Source organism: Sinocyclocheilus rhinocerous, unplaced genomic scaffold (assembly GCF_001515625.1).
Source record: "Sinocyclocheilus rhinocerous isolate Xijiao unplaced genomic scaffold, SAMN03320098_v1.1 scaffold2053, whole genome shotgun sequence".
Classification (NCBI taxonomy): Eukaryota; Metazoa; Chordata; class Actinopteri; order Cypriniformes; family Cyprinidae; genus Sinocyclocheilus; species Sinocyclocheilus rhinocerous.
The window spans coordinates 201,383-221,926 of record NW_015666532.1 but is presented as its reverse complement, the minus strand read 5'-3'; the positions used below and the strand labels follow the sequence as shown (position 1 = coordinate 221,926).

Genomic DNA, 20,544 nt, shown 5'->3' with positions numbered 1-20,544 from the left:
CTCTCTCTCTCTCTCTCTCTCTCTCTCTCTCTCTCTCCAATTTAAAGCGCACTTCACGTCTTTTTCATTTTTATGATAACCCCTTATTCCAGAGATATATATTTTAGTCAGATTGATGTTTTGGTATGCCGTCTATTAGAAATGTTTTTTTTTACAAGAATGTGTTAGACTGCATTCTATCCTGTCACCCCACGATGGCAGTGTTCAACAAGTAGCCATCTTCATTACGTTCCCTACTTTTGTCTTTTAAATTACGTTTTCCTACCTCTTACGACACGCCCTACCCACATTTCGCATCCACTTGCTCAATGATGAATCAAAGGCATCATTAATGAAAGAGTCATTCGCAGCTGACAGGCATCGCTCATCACGCGCGTCTCTCATCCTCCGCGAAGTGATTTCATCTCTCACCTTGTACACTTACCTTTCTTCCTAGACCAAAGATGCCTTAAATAACTTCAAGACTAACGATTTTCTGTCCAATGTGGAATTTTCCTATCAGCTGGAACCATTTTTAGACGTGGAACGGATGGGTATGGAGGATGTGTCATGAGGACATTTATTTGACAACTACACATCTGTAGAGTACAACAGGGTGCGAAATACTGAATGACCTTCAGAGGAGTCGACTTTTTAAAGGAATTTCTGTCGGCAATTCTCTGTCAAAGTTAGCCGTCAAGTATCATAAAGACTTTTAAAACAATAACATTTGTGTGAGTATATTTGTTATATGTAACCCTAGATTAAACAATGGCAGTTTTGTCGTTTTCACGCGCAATACCGAATGGAGAGAGCGGATTAGTGTTGCCATGGTTACTTTCACAGGCGGACGCGACTTCTGTTAGCGAACTTTTATTTCGCGCGCTAATGTGTCTTTTGTGGTTTCTGAAAAGTTGTTAGAAAACGCTTTTGAAACATATAGTGTGTATATATAAAAGAACATAGGCCTACTTGGAAGATATATTATCATTTTGACGACTTGTAGGGGGCTTCAAGCCGTATTAGGAAGGTCAGACCCTCCAAAACTACCACAATTCGCATCCTGCGGTACAGGCTGTATACGTTAAATTATAAATGTTGGGCAGCCCTGCGCGCAGCACGATGGGGAGTCGGTGGGGAGACTGTCCTCCCCGAGCTCTCTCTCACAGGAGAATCTAGACGCTCCATGATCTCTCAGCATGCCTACCTGGACGAACCGGTCCAACTGTTCCTTCAACTGCAGTTGGGATGATAACGCGACATACTGGGGATTCGAGCACCCGGTCAACATTTTCCCCATTCCAGTTCTAACCGGGGTCACCGTCACCTGCGTGCTCTTCTTCTTTGTAGGTGTAACGGGGAATCTCATGACCATTTTGGTGGTGACAAAATACAAGGACATGCGAACCACCACTAACTTGTACCTGTCCAGCATGGCCTTTTCGGATTTACTCATTTTTCTCTGCATGCCTTTGGACTTGTACAGAATCTGGAGGTACCGACCTTGGAATTTCGGCAACATACTTTGTAAACTCTTTCAGTTTGTGAGCGAGTGTTGCACGTACTCGACCATTCTGAACATCACTGCTCTCAGTGTGGAGAGATACTTTGCTATTTGTTTTCCTCTTAGGGCAAAGGTAGTCGTGACAAAGGGTCGCGTGCGCGGGGTCATTTTGGTCCTCTGGGTAGTATCCTTCTTTAGTGCAGGACCTGTATTTGTGCTCGTCGGGGTTGAGCATGAAAATGGGACAAACTCGTGGGATACTAACGAATGCAAAGCAACGGAATATGCCATTAGGTCTGGGCTCTTAACCATTATGGTTTGGGTCTCCAGCATATTTTTCTTCTTGCCTGTGTTCTGCTTAACTGTTCTGTATGGTCTCATCGGGCGAAAGCTCTGGAAGAGAAAGAGGGAGACGATTGGGGAAAACGCTTCGAGTCGTGATAAAAACAATAGACAGACAGTGAAAATGCTGGGTAAGTGCCCGGTTTCACCACAGTATCAGGTAACCGCGATTAAGTTGTTTATCATTTGCGCACTTTACGCACAAGCGCACCCATTACGCACGGGATGCGCTCTGCACAAAACAGCAGTACAGTCCTGCATACACTAAAATTGTTTTGGTATGGAAGCTAAAAAAGTACTTTATGTGGTAACAACTAAATTAAATTATTTTATTTAAGGAAAAATGTGTTATTTAAAACGTTATTTTTAATATCATTTAACATAAGAATTGAAACTTTCTACTGGATCTCTTTAAGTGACCATTTGAAATATCAAGCTATATATATATATATATATATGTGTGTGTGTGTGTGTGTGTGTGTTTGTGTGTGCGCTCCAGGTCATACAGTACAGTGTGTTTATTGGAAGGAGAATAGAATACTGATATATACAGTTTTCGTGAAGTAGTTCTTTATTATACAAAATCAAGGGAGCAGGTGTGAATAATTATAATTGTACTTTAAGAACAAACTAAGATAAGTGATAAAAAAAGGACACTTGTCCTTTTGTGTTCTGAAAGGGTGATGTAATATTTTTATTATTATTATTAATGAAAATGTACATCATTTTAATAAGGGAGAGTTGTAACAGTTGACACAAAACTTCTTTATAAAATATGTCCACTAAAATCTACAAAAATACATATTTTTATTACTTAAACATTCTTTAAAATAAAATTCACTTTAAATTTACAAAATTGAATGTTAAGAAAATGCTTATAATCACAGAAAAAAAAAGTGAGCTTTCTGTTCACACGCGTGTTAAAGAGTCTCTTTTGATGTTTCTTAATGTGGTATTTGTGCATGACTAATAATGTTTTTTTCTTGCTAATAATATTTGCTTTCTGCAACAAGGTGAGGAAACGCTATTTCACCATTCAGTTACTTTCATTTCCTCTCTCTAACAGCTGTGGTGGTGTTTGCCTTCGTGCTCTGCTGGCTTCCCTTTCATGTTGGACGTTACCTGATCTCCAAATCCACAGAGATGGGCTCTCCTGTCATGTCCATCATCAGCCAGTACTGTAATCTCATCTCCTTTGTACTCTTTTACCTGAGTGCAGCAATCAACCCTATTCTGTACAACATCATGTCCAAGAAGTACAGGATGGCAGCTTGCAAACTTTTCGGACTGCGTCATACCCCACGAAGAAGCACATCAGTGGTCAAAGGAGAGAGTTCCCCGTGCTGGACGGAATCCACTGCCAGCCTGTGACTGTGAAAGACTGTCTTTACCATTAACAGCCATTTCAGACCTCATCTACTGCTGCCACTGTGTTGTAAGATGATAGTTCCCTAATTAGACTAAACATCCACATCCATATCTCATACAATTTCTGACAGATCAGGGAGTAGTTTGGAAAGATTCAGTTCTTTAACGGCCATTCGTCCATCCAAGCTCAACATTTCATTAGATGCCTTGATGTTTTATAAAAAATGAGCTTGTAAATAAAGAGATAAAAAGGGAGAGGACTTCAGTTGCCTTAAGTCTAAATGAAATCTGGAAGACAAATTTATCACTGTAGATACAGCAACCTTTTGCACCCGACGACAGGGACTGCAGAGGTGATGCCGTTCATTTGCATTGTGCCTGAATGCTTGTCATGCTCTCTTAGCAAGTGTTGTCACTTTCTTTGTGTGTGTTTATAAGGCTCTGCTCCAGACCTGAAGCAATACACAGAATTCAAAACTTTTGAGGAAAGTTAATTAAAAACAAAGAAACATAAAAGTCAAAATTGCATTAGTGCATTTAAGTAAAAGCTTGCTTTTTTTGTTCTGTGTTTCATGTGCTAAATGTATAAACTATTGGTACTGACTTACCCAGTTATACAGAAGAGTTTCATTTAAAACCACTGCAATAAACGTTGTGACGGTATATTTGTACGTTAACAAGTCCTCTTACATCCAGTAGTATCTGTTGTAGAAACTGCATGTGTCTTGTGTTCTAAATGATGTACAGTATAGAAACTTTATTATTTGTATATTGCAAACTATGTAAATATACCCATGTTCCATTGGATATCTGTTGTGTTGGAGGTTTTCTTTTGTGAATGTTGGTTTTGATGGTACGCTAAAAAAATGAGTGTAGAAATTTTACCTCAAAAATTGCTAGTAAATTTCACAATTACAAAGAAACTTCAAGTAACAGTGAATTAAACGTGAAGCAGTAAAATAGTACTAAAATAGTATTTTCTTGTAAAACACTCCTCTGTTCTGCCAGTTTGCCAATTGCAGTTTTATTCCAGCTCCTTTTTATTGTCACCTGTGGCTATATTTATCTAAGTATTTGCCAATCATTTACTTCTGCAATCACAGAGTGTGAAGTATAACCATCATTGATTACACTGCTTACAAGTTCTTACAGAACCTGGAATGTAATATATATAGTTCTGATCTATTTCTTCTATTTTTTTTTATGGTTGTCCTGTAAGACTGAAATCTATCCATATTACCAACAGGTGGACAGACAGCTGGAATAATAATTAAATCTATGACTATGTGGTAATTTACAGAAACTATAATGGGCTTTAAATAATAAGTGAAAAGTAATGTGATGTTCATTTGAGATGCTCCCATTCTTCATCAGGATCAGTGGAGTTTCGGTTTCATCAAATCTTGTTACAAATCCAGCTTTCTTCTGCCCTGTGTCCATGTGCAAAGTCTGACTGTTGGTGTTTTATTGATGTCAAACGAAGGTCAGGGCCTCCAGACTGGAGAGAAAGAGAATTAAAGAGGAGAACAGTTTCATAAATCAGTCAGATCTCCTTACGAGGCAGAAGGCGATGCTGCAAAATGAGATTGTCCATTCACACTCGCCACTCCTGCCTTCCCTTACCATAAAATATATAAAAAAGAAAAAAAACAAAACCCTGATGGAGAGGGGGAGTGTAAACACTCTTCAAAGTGTCAATTACAGGTCAGTTTCAAATAAATGCGCACCATAGCTGGACAAAAGGTTTTTAATTATCGATTTCAATTAAAAGACTCTTGCATTAAAAGTACAGGCTAATAAAAGTCAGATTTTAAGGCGAGACACTGCAGGTGAATAGGGTAAAAATATTAACTAATAGTTATCACCTTACTTACCCAGTTGATTGATTACATTGATAATTGCAAACATTTTTTGTATTACAAGTTTTCATTAGCAATGTAAAATATTGTGCTAGATGATCAGTATTTGTACTCACTGCAAGGGCTTTCATATTCATCATGGCATGCAACAGACAAGAACCAGTGAGTGACTTCAATCATAAGCTATAACTTATTTATGAAAGATTTGTATCTCCAGTACAAAATACAATCTGTCAGAAAAAATTTAAACATTTATTGGGTATAAATATATTACATACACGCTACAGATACAGTTAAGTCTTACCATACATAGGGTAGTATTTGCAAAAATCTATACATTAACATTGATATGGCAGTTTCTTTTATATATATGCATAAGAAATTGTCTAACATTTACAATACGAGAAAAATGTATGACTTTAAAAATCGTAGATCATGACAAGCCTGGAATGTTTAATATATCTTTCCTTTTCTTTTTTTTCTCTTTAAACTGTGAGGTAAAAATACATAAATATTTTTGGGAAAATAGTTGAATACACTTATGGTTCTATACATTTCTCTGGGATGACTGAGAGCTGATCGATCTCCAAACATCATGTTCAAATTCATTTTCATATTTAAAACAGAGCACAAATAAAACAGAAAAAAAAAAAACAATATAAAAATACAAAATTGTACTTGGGCCACAAAAAAAGTTGTGTTCTTTTGAAATTTTACAAGGACCAATATGAAAACAAATAAAAATTGGATTGCCGATTAGGACCAAACACTACTTATACAATGGGCAAAAAAAAAATAATAATAATTCACTAACATTAAAAGGACGCCAATGGACTTCCAGACTTTTCACTAAACATGTGTGGGCCAGTTTTACAGACATTTCTAACGGCATGATACTCTCGATTTGAAAGCAATAGCAACAATGACTAGGAAATACAGTTTCATCAAGATAAATCTAATAAAGATTAATATTTTGCTTTAAAAAGTGCTTCGTTTCTGTTAGTTGTCATACTATATATCCTTACTTTCCCATTAACTTTGGCAAAGGTATTCTGAGCTAGTAAACTATTTTGCTTACGAACAACTGGAGCAAGGCACAGCTTAGGTGAGAAAACAGATCAAATAAATGCATTTAAAACTGCAGAGGCAGATACAACGGAATCATTCGGCAACGTTTAGTGTTTTCGCAGCACCCTCTCAGAAACATAGTATCTACTTCTTCACCTCTGAAAAGTCCATGTCCCTGAGGTACAATACAGGCCGTCAGTAAAGGGGAAGAAACCCTTCCCCATGTAGTTCTCCTTTTTAGACACCCCCTAACTGTTCTGCAAGTGTAAGGTGGGAGAAACTCTTTGGATCGATGGGAACTGCTGGTTTGTACCTTTTACTTGGCTAAAGATGCACTGCAAGCACATCAGGCTGTTTTGGCATGGCGCAGCGGGTGGAGGAATCCACTGCTGCTTTTGACAATAACCTTGATAAAGCACCTTAGAAATGTCCAACTGGCTTTCACGGGTTCAAAGATGATGAAACATTCAACGCGTTGACACGTAAGGGCCGCAGACAGAACACGACGGGCGAAGTCCCGAGGACCAACGCCATTCACAGAGTGACGAAACAGGCTATTTCGGTTTCACAGTTACGCACTGGCTATTGTGACTCCAGCCATCAGCTGGTCCCTGGATCTACAGAAACCACACAGAGCCCAAAGTCAGTCTGAGAGGGCGACGTTAGTCTAGCCAAAGTCATTCGGGGGGCAGGAAGGCGAGGAAGTAGCCCTGTGTCACTGCACCTCAGGACTAGATGGCCAGAGAAAGAGGGTGTGTGGTGGCAAAGGGCGTTGTTACCGAACGCGTGGCACGTCTAACTTCCCTCACCCTCGTCCGCCACCACTACTGACCACAGATCAAGCACCATAGATTGTGAACTGACACACTCCAAAAGAGAGATCTACTTCAAACTCATTGCTACTTATATTACAATAGCTCAATAGAATCTTATAGATTTATATTTATATATATTACATAACTGATTCCGTTCGTAGGAAAAATAAACACACAATAGCAGCATCACTTAAACCACACTTGGATAGCAACTTGCTTTGGCAGCTTAAATGCAGGGGGCTTTACAACAGCCTTACTACGGTAACAGTATTTCATGTTTCTGAGAAGGATGGTGGTGATGCGTACTGTGACGTACAAACTGTGAACATCACGTGATTATGTATAAAAAAAAACGGCACTGATCGTGGGTATTACATCATGATAAAGCTATTCCAACAACTCGTATATATGGCTGTGAAACAAATGCTGTGGAGCACACTTGGATAAACAATGTAAGGCCATGAATGCGGAGAAAATACCAATAAATTTTTCTCCCAACATATACGTAACGTTACACTTAAAGGGATACAAAAAACGAAGCATGCAAAAACAGGTCGTCGCGCAACTCTTCGTAAGGCTTGATGATGTGGTTTTGCTTCCCCCAGGAGTTCAGAGCAAAATCCCCACGCTGTAAAAGAGTGAGCGACACAGCGATGCACAGGCAGGCTGGAAGGCATCAGAGAGCGAGAGAAAAGAGGATGAAAGACAAGAAGAGAGCCTGCATAACCTACTCAGCCTACAGTACATCGCGTCGGATGTATACTTTAAGTGTTCGTGTTTCTCGAAACGTTTTTTTCCTTGGCTGGCTGCTGTTTCTGAGTTCCTTTCGATCTTCACTTCATGAAGAAGTATTCCACCACAAAAGCGATGAGGAAAGACAGGGCCGCGAAAGCCCCGACTAAGACCGCCGCGAAGCGTTCATCTGTGGCGAACATGCCGCTGGGCTTCAGGGTCTCGGCAGAGTTGAGCTCTCCGGGTAGTGCGAGCTCCGTACGCCGCAGGGTGAAGAGCGAGGATGGGCTGAGTGGGCCGCACAGCTCCTGCGTGCTGTCCTGACACCGGCGACACACGTACACACGGAAGCGATAGTCTGTGTTGTTCTGCAGGCCAGACATCTGGAAGGTTGCGTTTTCTCCCTTATATAACTAAAAGAGAGAGAAAAATACAGCTTTACGTTCTCAAACTAAGTAAAACATTCTACAATGTCCAACTGGACACCATCAGGAATTGTTTATGTTCCGTGGTCAACACAATCTCAGCTCATTGCATCTATGGCAGTATGTTGATGACCGCAGAAAATAATTTCAGTTATAATTTCAACATTTTCAAATGATGTAAACTATGAAGGCCACTGTTTCTGTGGTTTAAAAGCAGAAATGAGAAGCTCTTGTTATCAGGGTTATTATATTTAGCTAAACAAACAAAAAGTAAACAAACTAAAAGTAAAAAATGAAAAAAAGATGTTACTTGAATAAATGTTAAATGAAATAAAATATAAAAAGTCAGTTTATCCCCAAGAAACTACATAGACATAAAGTAATAAAAATGAACAAACACACAGCAAAATTACAAAAACTTTAACATATATATTAATATAATAGTAGTATGGTAGTAATAATATAATAATAGTATCTCAATAACTAAAATAGCACTGCTTATTGTTTAATAATGATGATTACTATTAATATACAGTATAACAACAAATAATTATTAATGTTATTAACACCAATAATACTAATAATAAACAAATGCAATTGTAAAAAATATTAGTAAATATTATTTAAATAAATAAATTAAATAAATTTGAAGTTAGAATTTTTGCTCAAGCATTTGCATTTAATGATAATAAATATGATGGTTAATGGTATAATTACTACTATTATAACTACTACTAGGATATAATACAAATAAATGTAATTGCTTTCATTGCTTTCAAATGTAATTCAATCTACCAGGTTAAAGTTTAGTTCAAAAAAAGTATATTAGGATAAGGACATCTCAACATTTATTAAAGTAGAGCATAGGGAAGGCTTTGGATGGATTATTTACTGTCTTGCTATATCTCAATATCACAGAGAGTGGTCAGTAGGGTGCATTCCTAATGTAAGCCAGAGCTTTCATATCCTGTAGTGCTGACAAATGGTAGGAAAAAGAGTCTAGATAAGAAAACTGAACAGAAAAGATGCTTTTCAGCAGGAAAACAAACCTAATTACATTGCATGCATGATTTGTTGTTACTAACAAGAAACGTTCAATAAACATCATGGAAGTTTAATTAAAATGCAGAATAGGTCGTGTGTGGGAAGAAAAGTCCATTTTAATCGATATAACACAGAGCACTTCCTATGGATGGGGCTTTTCACATGTGGCTGCTTTTGACTGCCGAACAACAGCTGTTCAATTTCAATGAAAAGCATCCCACAATTTGCAACCTCCCTTATTCCAGGCTAAGATGATGCACACTTTTCTTTTGTTGACACAAATGAAACAGAGAAAAGTGACTCTAAGCCAAAACGTGCCTGAGCTTCATATCACAATGCAGCTCTAATAGCACAGCGAAGCCAGGAGTTAAACATTAAGACCTTCATTGTTTATTCCAGATGCATGGATAAAGTGCCACGGCACGATCGGTTTAGAAAAGTTGCACTGAGAATTTTTCTTTCCCCTCCAAATACCTATTGCCTGTACAAAAGGTCCAGAGAGGACTAAACATTTGATTTGAGTGCGGAAAAGAAGAAATTCCGCTTACAGTGCACACCAGACTCAGGCTACTTTTTATGTCCAAAGAAAAAACACTAATGTATCAAAGAAATACATAAGCTAAGCAAATACATTTGGAAACTGTCCCTTTCAGCAGTATAATGCATTAAAAAAGATCAACTTAATGCAAGTTGTTTCTGGCAACCCCTTTTTGACAGCTACTATTTCATTTTTCCATTTGCAGAGAGGAATGAAACAGATGCCATTTGAGTTCAGAAGAGCATGTAAAACTGAGACAGCAATTACTTATGAGCAGACAAAATACAACTTCAAACAAGCTGAATCTAATAGAACAAAAATAAAAATAAAATAAAACACAACAGTTTATTCCGGTCCATGAATGATAACATTTCATATAACAACATAGGAAGGCTTCACTATTTGTATCACTTAGCTTCTGTGTTTTCAATACAATACTGGATATACTGAATACTGTTTAATTATTCATGCTCATTTACTTTATGTGTACATTTATTTTACAATTACTGTTATCTATTAATATAACATTAATCTAATTTAATAGATTAAAATTGCAATTATTATTAAAATTAATAAAACTGTTAATCCAGCATATCTCAAACTGAATAGTCATTTTTCATCCTGTACATTATAATGCAGTGACGCCTAAATTCACTTGTAGCATTTAGAACAGTTGATTTAAGTGTTTTGTGTTTTATTTTTTATTTATATAGAGGAAAAAGAGTGTTGGATTTAGAAAAAAAAATGGTTTTGTAGAATTAACCATAAATACAATTACTCCAAAATTGCAACTAACCTGAATATTAAACGATGTTTGATATCTGCATCTGCTTACATAAACAATTTTCATTCATTAATGTACGTTTAACATGCAGTATCTGGGTGAAAACGATCTGAGATGCAGAGGATTTGTGCTTTTACTTTTACATGTTTCTAGAGTGGAATAAGATGGCAAAATGGAGTTACGAGTTCACACAGACACCCTAGAACCAGAGCAAACAGAAGATGGCATCTGCTGCCATTAAACCCTTGCTTCTCTTTACATGCAAACAACACACTCGTCACTTCTCACATCCATTTTAACAGCTCACAGGACAAGGAACACATTAACACAGTAATAGGAACCATGCCAGCTACATTAGACATCAGAGCAGCAGCAGTCTTGCACCTAACAGAAAAATATCCCTGTGGAGGAAGGGATCTGATTGGCTTGCTCTGGACAGATCCCTAGAGAGACTTTGCGGCCTTCACAACCAGCCAGTGGATTTATGATTCACAGGCTGATGTACTGATTTGGCCATTAAATGCAAAAAATGACGGCACATTTGTAACCGAACTGACAAAAATGTGTGAAATAATGTCACTTGTGCAGTGAATGATAATAATCCTCTCTCTGAGACAAACCAAGTCACTGATTCTTAAAAAGCCAGGTCACAATGTTAAGGACAATGATACGTAAATTTCAGAATATTTAGGACATTTTTGTGTAAAGTTATTACAGGATATGTATAAATATATCTGTTATGCTCAGTAGTTTCATCAGGCTAAACCTATGAGTAGAACTGTATGCTGTTTTCCTGTATAACTGGAATTTCTCCAAATCACAACAACCATGAATGTAAAATAACCTGAAATAGATTAAAGGACATTTTTAAATGAATGCTGTTGTTTCCTTCCATTGAATGAAGTATGATAGATGAGCTGGGTGTTGGTCTCTATCAAGCCATCAGCAGTGGCATCAACATCATTTGCAGAATACTAATCGTCTCAGGCAGAGGACACAGACCCATCATCCTGCTTCTATCTCAGACTTAGTCTGTGCGGATGACATCTCGATCTTTTCCCTTTCCTTGAATAACAATGCACTGCAAAGACTTGCAAGAAACTTCATGCATTTTCTGTTCTACCTACAGGTGTGGATATATTCATAAAAATGTAAGTTAAAATGAAATAAAAAAAATTGTAATAATCACAAATGACCCAAAACTGTTAAAGGAATTGTTCACCCAAAATTTGCTGATAATTTACTCACCCTCAGGCCAACCAAAATATACTGTAGATGAATTTGTTTCTTCATGGGAACAGATTTGGATCAATTTAGCATCATGCTCTATTGGTGAGCATGATTCCTTCAGTGAAAAAGTTCTTCCCCTTTTTTTTTCTCGCATCAAAATCCACCAACATATTTGTTTAGAGTTGTTTTTGGACTGTTTGCGCTTGTAAACTCGGTGCATATTTCTCTCCTAAATTCAGAAGACAACTTATTCACTAAAAGAAGCAATATTATGTATAGAGGACTTGTGCTTTAGCCGGAGGCAATGATTTGAAGGGGAAAAAAATGTCTTAATGATGGATTTGTTTCTTACAAACACACAGCTTTTCACTTTACATGACATTAATTAATGGACTGTAGTCATGTGGATTACTTGTGATGTTTTTATCAGCTGTTTAAACTCTCATTCTGACGGCACCCATTCACTGCAGAATGGAGGAAATTTCTCCTAATCTGTTCCGATGAAAAAGCAAACTCATCTACATCTGTATGGCCTGAGGGTGAGTACATTTTCAGCAAATGTTCATTTTTAGGTGAACTATTCCTTTAATATTCTGCAATACAAACTAAATAGTTGTTTCAAACGAAATCCAATTTTAAAAATGATCTAAAAGGACTATTGAATTATATGTAACACAATTCTAATGACATTTTCATAGAAATATAGAGCATGTGTTTTTATGCAAATGAGATGACTAAAGAGCACTGCTGCATAAGATATCTCCGTCCTGTGTTGTAATATATACATTTTACTATGAATGCAATGCAGTGCAAATTAATAAAATTCACTTTTTTTCCTGTAGAAATGAACTGAATGTGTTAAAGTGTTTAGATAAATTATAAAAGTTATGAGATTAATCACTGGCTGATTGATAGCCATAATCTCCAGTACAGACAATTCAGAAATGAAAAATGCAATCTCACCTGTTTGTAATCAGACTCTCGGCCCACCAGCACCTGTAGGATGTAGAAGATGGGGTCTCCTCTCATTGGTGGAATGCTCTCCCAGCTCAACTCACACACATTCCCTTCCATCTGTACCACTTTAGGAGCTAAAAGATAATACACAAGTTTAGCTGTATAAGCATCAAATAAGTGCCCATTCAGTACATGAACACATATGTGGCATGAAGCAGTGTGCAAGTATTCTTGTACATATATACTCTACCCTTGAGAGCAGGAGGAACAGACTTGGTCGTATGGAAGGCGTGTACTTCAGAGAAAAGGCCCTCTCCTGCCTCGCTCACAGCTTGAATCCTGAGACAGTAGCTGCTCGACTCATTTAGTCTCTGTACCTTATATGTGTGGCTTGGGCCTCTGTAGATTGTGACAAACCTAAAACAAACATTTCATTTATGTTATTGGTGTGTAACTGGGCACAAACCAAAAGTTTAGGGTTGATAAGTTTTTTTTTACTGAACTGTCTTGTGCCCAATTAAGACTGCATTTATTTGATCAACCCAGTAAAAACAGTATATCTATCTATATATCTATATCTATCTATCTATATATATATATATATATAGTTTATTCCTGTGATGGCAAAGCTGAATTTTCAGCATCATTACTCTAGTCTTCAGTGTCACGTGATCCTTCAGAAATCCTTCTAATATGCTGATTTGGTGCTCAAGATTTTAAATTTTTTTTTTATTATCATCAGTGTTGAAGACAGTTGCGCTGCTTAATATTTTATGTTAAAGAATGCTGTTTTATGCCCATTTGTGTGTTTCTAACACAAACAAAGGACATAATGACATTGTAAAGCAGCCCCAGACTTCACAATTTTAATTTAACTTTTTTTGGTCTCAATTACAATAAATTAGGTGCAGATTTCTGGTATTGGCAGTGGGCTCTTGGTATCCTCATGCCATGTCCCATCCTAGCACAACAGCATCAGTCTATACACAAACACCTCAGGACAAACAGAGAACAAAGCAGCAGCTGCTATTTAATGACTGCTTCCAGAGATATTTTGCCAATCTCAAAAAAACCCTGCCAGCTCGACTAATGAGATGAAGGTAACGGACCATTGACCTGCAGTTCATACTTTATATTCTCACTATAGCCTGTCAAACTATCCTATTCATGTTCTTTTCATCCAAGTCTGTGTTGGAATGCTGGCTTGGATTGATACTTCTTTTCTGTGCATATGTACTAAGCAGTCTTTTGTACAGGTCCAGCTCCGACACGCAGTAACAGATCACCTACTGAATTATAAAATGAACTCCAGAAAAAAAGGATTTTTCAAAAAGTAAGAAAACAAGAACAAGAGGAGGAGTCCACAGAAAAGTGCTCTAATACAATAGCTGCTATTGTTGGTTTGATGGATAGTACATCTGCGGTTACTATGGCAATCTGACCAGAAATAAAATGTGTAATAGCAGAACGATTACGAGTCCATTTCAGAGCCATGCTGAATCTAGTCTCGCCCGATTGTACAGATGGCATTTAATTTTGATTAAGCAGCTGAATCAATCATTGTTAACATCATAAATACTAATAAAAAATAAATAAATAACAAAATTCACTCTAATGCACACCGATGATGGCAATTGGATCTTAGGCCTTTAATAAATATGCATATTGCTGTAATTTGATCAGGACTAACACAAATTCATGGGGACATTATGCTACCAGTTGATAGCCCTCTGTTTATGATTATGACGTTTCATTTTGCAACTTCCAGTCTTGAATAAGATACAAGAAAAGCCTTAATAACATCATAAAAGTTAACATCTGGTATGAAAATACAGGGGCCCCAACAAGTATCTGAACAACATTTTGAAATCAAAATAATTTGACTGAAAACTACACCTTCCAATTTTTTTTTACACCATCAAAAGTCACTTTTTTTTTTTTTAAGTAATACTTTTATTCAGAAAGGACGCATTCAATTAATTAAAATCCTGAAAAAAGTTATACATTAAGCAGCACAACTGTTTTCAGTATTGCGAAAAATAAGAAATCTTTCTTGAGCAGCAAATCAGCACATTAGAATGATTTCTGAAGGATCATGTGACACTGAAGACTAGAGCAATTACTGCTGAGATTCAGCTTTGCCATCACACGAATAAATAACATTTTAAAATAAATTAAAATAGAAAACAGTTATTTTTAACTGTAATAATATTTCACAATATTACAGTTTTATGCATTTTTAAACAAATAAATACAGCCTTGGTGAGCATAAGAGACTTCTGTTCAAATATTAAAAAATAATTGTAAAAAATCATACCGACTCCAAACTTTACAAAGAGTTTATATATAAACTATATAAAGTTAGAATTAGAGTATATATAAACTGTATATACCCCTGGTGCAGGTTTGGTAAAGATTAATATTTTTATCACCTCTCCCCTTTTTGAAAAACTGTTACTGACTAAAGAGGATAATTAGAATAATTAGAAAATTAACCAGTCTAACACTAAAAGGTTTTTTTTCTGGGAATTGGGGAATTCATTATATTTTCTATTAAATGCCCATCAGTCAGGCCTGTTGCCGCTCACAAATACTGTCAAAATGCCACTCTGCCAAGGAAAACAATCAACAGTTACAATTAAATTAGGATGTGAGGCAAACTGAAACTCGGGGAGGTTAAAAATGTAGTGGCCTGGCCGATCTACAGGCATGTCTATAATAGTAAGGCCTAAAGACCTATAACATTAATTACACCTCGAAAGCTTTCAGTTGTTGAGCTAAAAAAACAAACACAATACAAGCTAAAATGTTTCAAAATAGAAGTATATAATGGCAAAAAATTGCTGTCATCTAATGGCAGTTCACCTTGACTAAATTACATCATTCCTCAGTGCGCTTTCAAAATGAATTCAATTTCCCTCTTAGCGGTGCATCTACTGCCATTTATGAGGTGTAATTGAGATGAAGTGACCTTCTGTTCTTGTCCTCCATCTGCAAGTTGAAGACCATCTCTTCTCCAAGCAGGCTCTTGGCATTGCTGCTGTCTCCCCACTTGAGTTTGAGGCTCTGGGGTCCAGCGGCAGTGCACTCTAGCCGGGGCGGGACAGGGGGCAGCGGCCTGGTGCGGGCCAGCAGGGGAGGGCAGAGGGGACCGGCACCAATCTCATTCACTGCCTGAATCTGCAGACTGACACAGCACAGAGAGTCTCATTTAAACCTTGTACATCAGGTGATCCTTAGGGCTGGGTGATTTGATCTGTATATGGTGCAGAGCTAGAAATGTGTAAACCGCTAGAGATACAGCATTTATGTTTGTGCTGCTATCAGTGAGCAGGACCGCCTTACATTATGTAAGTATTTAACTTACTGGATTATAAAAACAGGCATTATCACATAGATATTTTTGCTGAATTTCCTCTAAAAATATCATGATACTGTATACAGTAATTTTATATCACATTAATGGTAAATAAGATTTTGGTCACTCCTACATGATATATAGAAAGAAAAACCTGACACCAAAAACCTTTGACTACCATCAGACAGCGAGTAATAACACAGAGCAGTATGATTGATGGGCTCAGTATGAAATTCTTCCTTATTCCTCAAAAGAAATATTTCAGTTTGGGTACTATAAAATTACATATTATGTTTTTTTCAAGCTTTAAGGATCAGTACGACAGACTTTACCTGACCTTTACCACAAGACCTCCTGATTGAGACAAAGTAGCTTTGAGGCTTAAATCAATAACTCATTAAGAACATAATTCCTGATAAACTTGCTCCTTCATCAAAACCTTTCAACAACACATTGTATTGCCAGCTTTGAGTGAGCAGAGACAATAATCAAACACATTTTCCTAGAACTCCTCACTCAGTAGCATTTGGGAAGTCTGACTCATCTCAGGGAATAAAAACAACAACAAAACAACACAAAAAACGTAATAATGTTCCTAGAAGCATTTTGAAACATGAAGCATTTTTTTTGTAGAACACACAAATATTTTGATTAACCTAATCTTTTTATTAATACATTTAGATTCAGTTTTAGTGTATTAGTGTGCTTTTAATTATTCACATTTTTCACTAAATACAACTAACAGCGTTCAGAAAAATTATTTTAGTGCCACATAAAATGTGATTATTAAATAAATCATACAATCAGTTTAATGATATAATTAAAAATATACTGCTCCCTTCAGTATCTTCAATGTAGTTTTACATTTTTAATAGTAACTTATAGTGCAGTTAACTACAAAAAAATGTAGCTTTACTACACTTTTAACGCCATTAAATTGAGTAGCCATTCTTTTCAGAAGAACAGCGCTGAGTCTTTAAAGACATGATGGCTACAAATTTGACCATGGCAGTTCAGAACAGCTAAACAATCAGGCACTTCTGTTGCTTCCAAAAGAGAGAAAGCCAAGCAACTTGTTTACTTCATGTCACCGCTGAACTGTATATTGTAAAGCAACTGCACTGCAACATTACAGCATGCGGATTTGCATTTGTTTTCAAAACACAACAAATGTCAACAGAGACACTTGGTATCATCAATAACAGAGCTAATGTGACTCACTATACTAGACTCATTCATGTTCATGGTTTAAAAGCACAACATTCCCCTTCGTACATGCAGGAGGTGAGCAGATGACACACATATGAGCAGCTTCATATGAATGTGCATGCATCAATGGAGTGAAGGGGGTTTCACATGTGTTTATCAACAGGCCAACAGATGTGCCCTAGCTTTGCTGGTAACCATGTGAAACACTTCACAGCATTTCCACAGCACAACACAAACAAACACATTTCTTATAATTCATTTACACACACATATGTACATAAATACAATATTAATTATATGATATTACTTGCATTTATTACAAACACGCCATCAACAAAAATAAAATTATAAAATCCTAAATACTAAAACTGGCTTTTCTCTTTGAAACAACAGCTCGTTTTAACCAGAATTTTGTAGCTTCAAATGACTCAGCCTTGATGTGAAATGAGATGTGGTCGATCTCTTCACTCACTGCCACTGTAAGAAGTAATAAACCACGTCAGGCTGAGTTTCGCTCACTTGAGGATGCAAATAACTTCCTTAACTTTCACCTTGCTAAGCTCAATCAAATTGATATTTGTCGGCTGAAAGTGCTTTGTGTAGGAGCCCATCATTCAAGGATTGTGCCTTGTCATATCATTCAATCAAATAGAACCAAAATCAATTTCTGGGTTTAAAAAAATTGGAGGGTTGAGAAGTCTGGACTGGAATTAACAGCGGCTCTTCCACAATACCAGACTGTTTGGTTGGCATTTAACTGAAAACAAAACATACTTTAACCTTTCACGAGATTGCATTAGTCTGTACGCCCCTGATGACAAAAGACATAATCGATCTAGGAGAGATCAAATGACCATACAGTCTGCTTCACACCGGGCCCGGCTCAAAGATCTGGTCTTGATCCACTTACAGTGAAATCTGAGATTCAAAATCGTATTTTTACTTCAACCTGGAACTAAATTAACATTATGCTGTAAACTGATTAAGACATATTGAAGATTCTCACTATTTAAAGTCACTGATCACAATGCAAATTTGTGACATTACTAACTTAACCCATTTGTCTGAATAAGATATATTAAATATACTGAACATACAGAAATTCAGCTTCCAAATAAATAAATAACGTGGGCTAGATTTTTTTAAATTTATTTCATTAGTATAGTTCCACGAACAGTGTCAGAAAAACAAAACTCTGTGGGGAATGATGCGTGGCTGAGAATGTTAACCAAGAGTCCATCAGCACACAAATACAACAGATGGAAATGGAAACGTCAACCATAACTAGAAAATAAACCCTGATCTTCCCTGCACATGAATATTGAACATGGCTGGAATATTAAATAAAATATAAAACACTAAAAAAAATTGTAGAGATGTATTTTAAAAAATTCTAATCTACAGAGAGCTTCCAATCTCTTTCTGAAAGAGTATTTACAAGCCAGATTTTCAGAGCAGAGATTAATCAGTTATTAAACACTTTAATATTCCACCATATAGTTCAAATGTACATTTAAAACTTTAGATTTAAGCGAAAAAAGTACAATTTGGCATTTAATGTAAATCTAAGAAGCAGTGATTTGTTTCAAGATTTAAATTTATGGTGCTTAAACGGAGTAAATGCACCCACGGTTTATTTTCTCAGTTTTATTAATAAGAATATTGAGAATTTGTGACACCTGGGGAAAAAATAGTGACAAGTGTAAGTGACAAGACCTACACTACAGTTAAAAAGTTTAGGGTCAATAAGATTTTGTTTATTGTTTTAATGTTTTTGAAAGTCTCTTATGCTCATGGAAGCTTTTTAAAATCAAAATTACAGTAAAAACTGTAATATTGTGAAATGTTATTACAATTTCTATGTCTATACTACAATTGTCTATGTTAATATACATTAAAATGTAATTCATTCTTCTGATGGTAAAGCTGAATTTTCAGCAGTCATTACTTGACTAGTTTTCAGTGTGACATGACCCTTCAGAAATCATTCTAATATGCTGATATGGTGCTCAAGAACACTTATTATTATTATTATCAATGTTAAAAACAGCTGCATTGATTCTTTAATGAATATAAAGTTCAAAAGATCAGCATTTATTTGAAATAGAAATCTTCTGTCCCCTCAATTTAATGCATCCTTGCTGAATAAAAGTATTAATTTCTTTTGGTAAAAAATAAATCTTACTGACCCCATATTTTTAAACGGTGGTATAAATTGAATGGGAGTAGACAGGAAGAAAATCATTAAGTGGGGAGCAGGTAGACGGCGAGTACAAATCTGTAGGAGCCGAAGGAAAGTTGGATGAAACTGGAAAAATCAGTCCCACGCAGATCTCTAATTTAAAGGCCATAATCAAAGCTCTCAGACAAAAACATGGGTTGCATAAGCTGGCTGATGGAGACACTTATATGTGCACTGTGGAGGCCCCATGCAGGGATAGATGTCCTGTTATGGACGCCACTTCGTAGATACACACACAAACTCTGCCCTCTGGCCTTCTCTTTTCATTAGCTTCCGATTAGCATCATTAACACGCTGCTGTTTACCCACTGCTTTCCTGGGTAGGGGGAGGAAACAGGCAGCGGGGAGTGACGCGGTTGTGGCGTCATGCTTCGCTGAAATGGACAACTTTGCAGAATGCAAATGAGACCTGAGATGGAGTGTAACTACTCCCCGCAGGACTCAGTTTGGGCTCAGAGGGAATCGGAAAGCAAAGCAGTTATTAGTTAAGACTGTTTTGCCATATCGCAGAAGTGCATATGTAAATCACCAGATGAATGTGATCTGGTGGACAGAATGGTGGTGTCACAATGTGCGTATGTACATACCTGTATTCACTGTCAGGCTGTAGGTTCTGTAGCACATAGCAGGTGCTGGTGCCCAGGCTGATGAGCTGTTCTCCCAGTTTAAGAGTGTAGCATGTGATCTCCGCTCCATTGTTGCAGGGCTCGTCCCATTTCAAAGCCAGGCAAGTGGAAGGTGTGTAGACGCCACTTTCTGTGGGGTCATGCTCAAGTACACACAACACTGAGACCGGGTCAGGTGCGGTGGCGGGGGTCTGACAGCACACATGATCACTGCATGGTCCTGCACCTGCCTGATTCGCCGCCTTGAAAGAGGGGGCAAAGTTCAATAAAGGTCAAAAAATGTAATCAATATTTAATAATGTTAAAAGTTAGCTGTCAAAAAGTTTTTCACATTTATTTAATCCATAGCTATGACTGGTTTATTCAGTTCTGTGTGATTTCTAAAAAAATTATCAGTAAATGACAAATGATGACACTGTATGGTGGCATCCGCACAAATTGCCAAACTTAATAATTACACATAC

The 20,544-nt window shown here is 36.9% G+C and overlaps 2 protein-coding genes across 4 annotated transcripts in view; one reads left to right on the top strand and one right to left on the bottom strand.

Moving 5' to 3' along the window:
• Positions 1 to 1,178: 1,178 nt before the first annotated feature.
• Positions 1,179 to 3,358, top strand: LOC107732507 (growth hormone secretagogue receptor type 1-like). The gene is made up of 2 exons (XM_016543862.1): positions 1,179 to 1,956; positions 2,892 to 3,358. Exons 1-2 carry the CDS (start codon positions 1,179 to 1,181, stop codon positions 3,194 to 3,196), a joined length of 1,083 nt encoding a protein of 360 aa, XP_016399348.1. The 3' UTR covers positions 3,197 to 3,358.
• Positions 3,359 to 6,089: 2,731 nt separating this feature from the next.
• LOC107732513 (fibronectin type III domain-containing protein 3B-like) overlaps positions 6,090 to 20,544 on the bottom strand; it is a 152,846-nt gene continuing 138,391 nt past the window's right edge. For 2 of the 3 annotated variants that reach the window (XM_016543868.1, XM_016543869.1), the window contains 5 exons: positions 20,042 to 20,322; positions 15,617 to 15,832; positions 12,896 to 13,062; positions 12,652 to 12,779; positions 6,090 to 8,080 (listed from right to left, as the gene is read on the bottom strand). In XM_016543868.1, the coding sequence (XP_016399354.1) occupies positions 7,769 to 8,080; positions 12,652 to 12,779; positions 12,896 to 13,062; positions 15,617 to 15,832; positions 20,042 to 20,322 (1,104 nt within the window). In that variant the 3' untranslated portion in view covers positions 6,090 to 7,768. Of the gene's footprint in view, positions 8,081 to 11,356; positions 11,582 to 12,651; positions 12,780 to 12,895; positions 13,063 to 15,616; positions 15,833 to 20,041; positions 20,323 to 20,544 lie in introns of those variants that run through there. The other variant, XM_016543870.1, reaches the window with a different exon arrangement.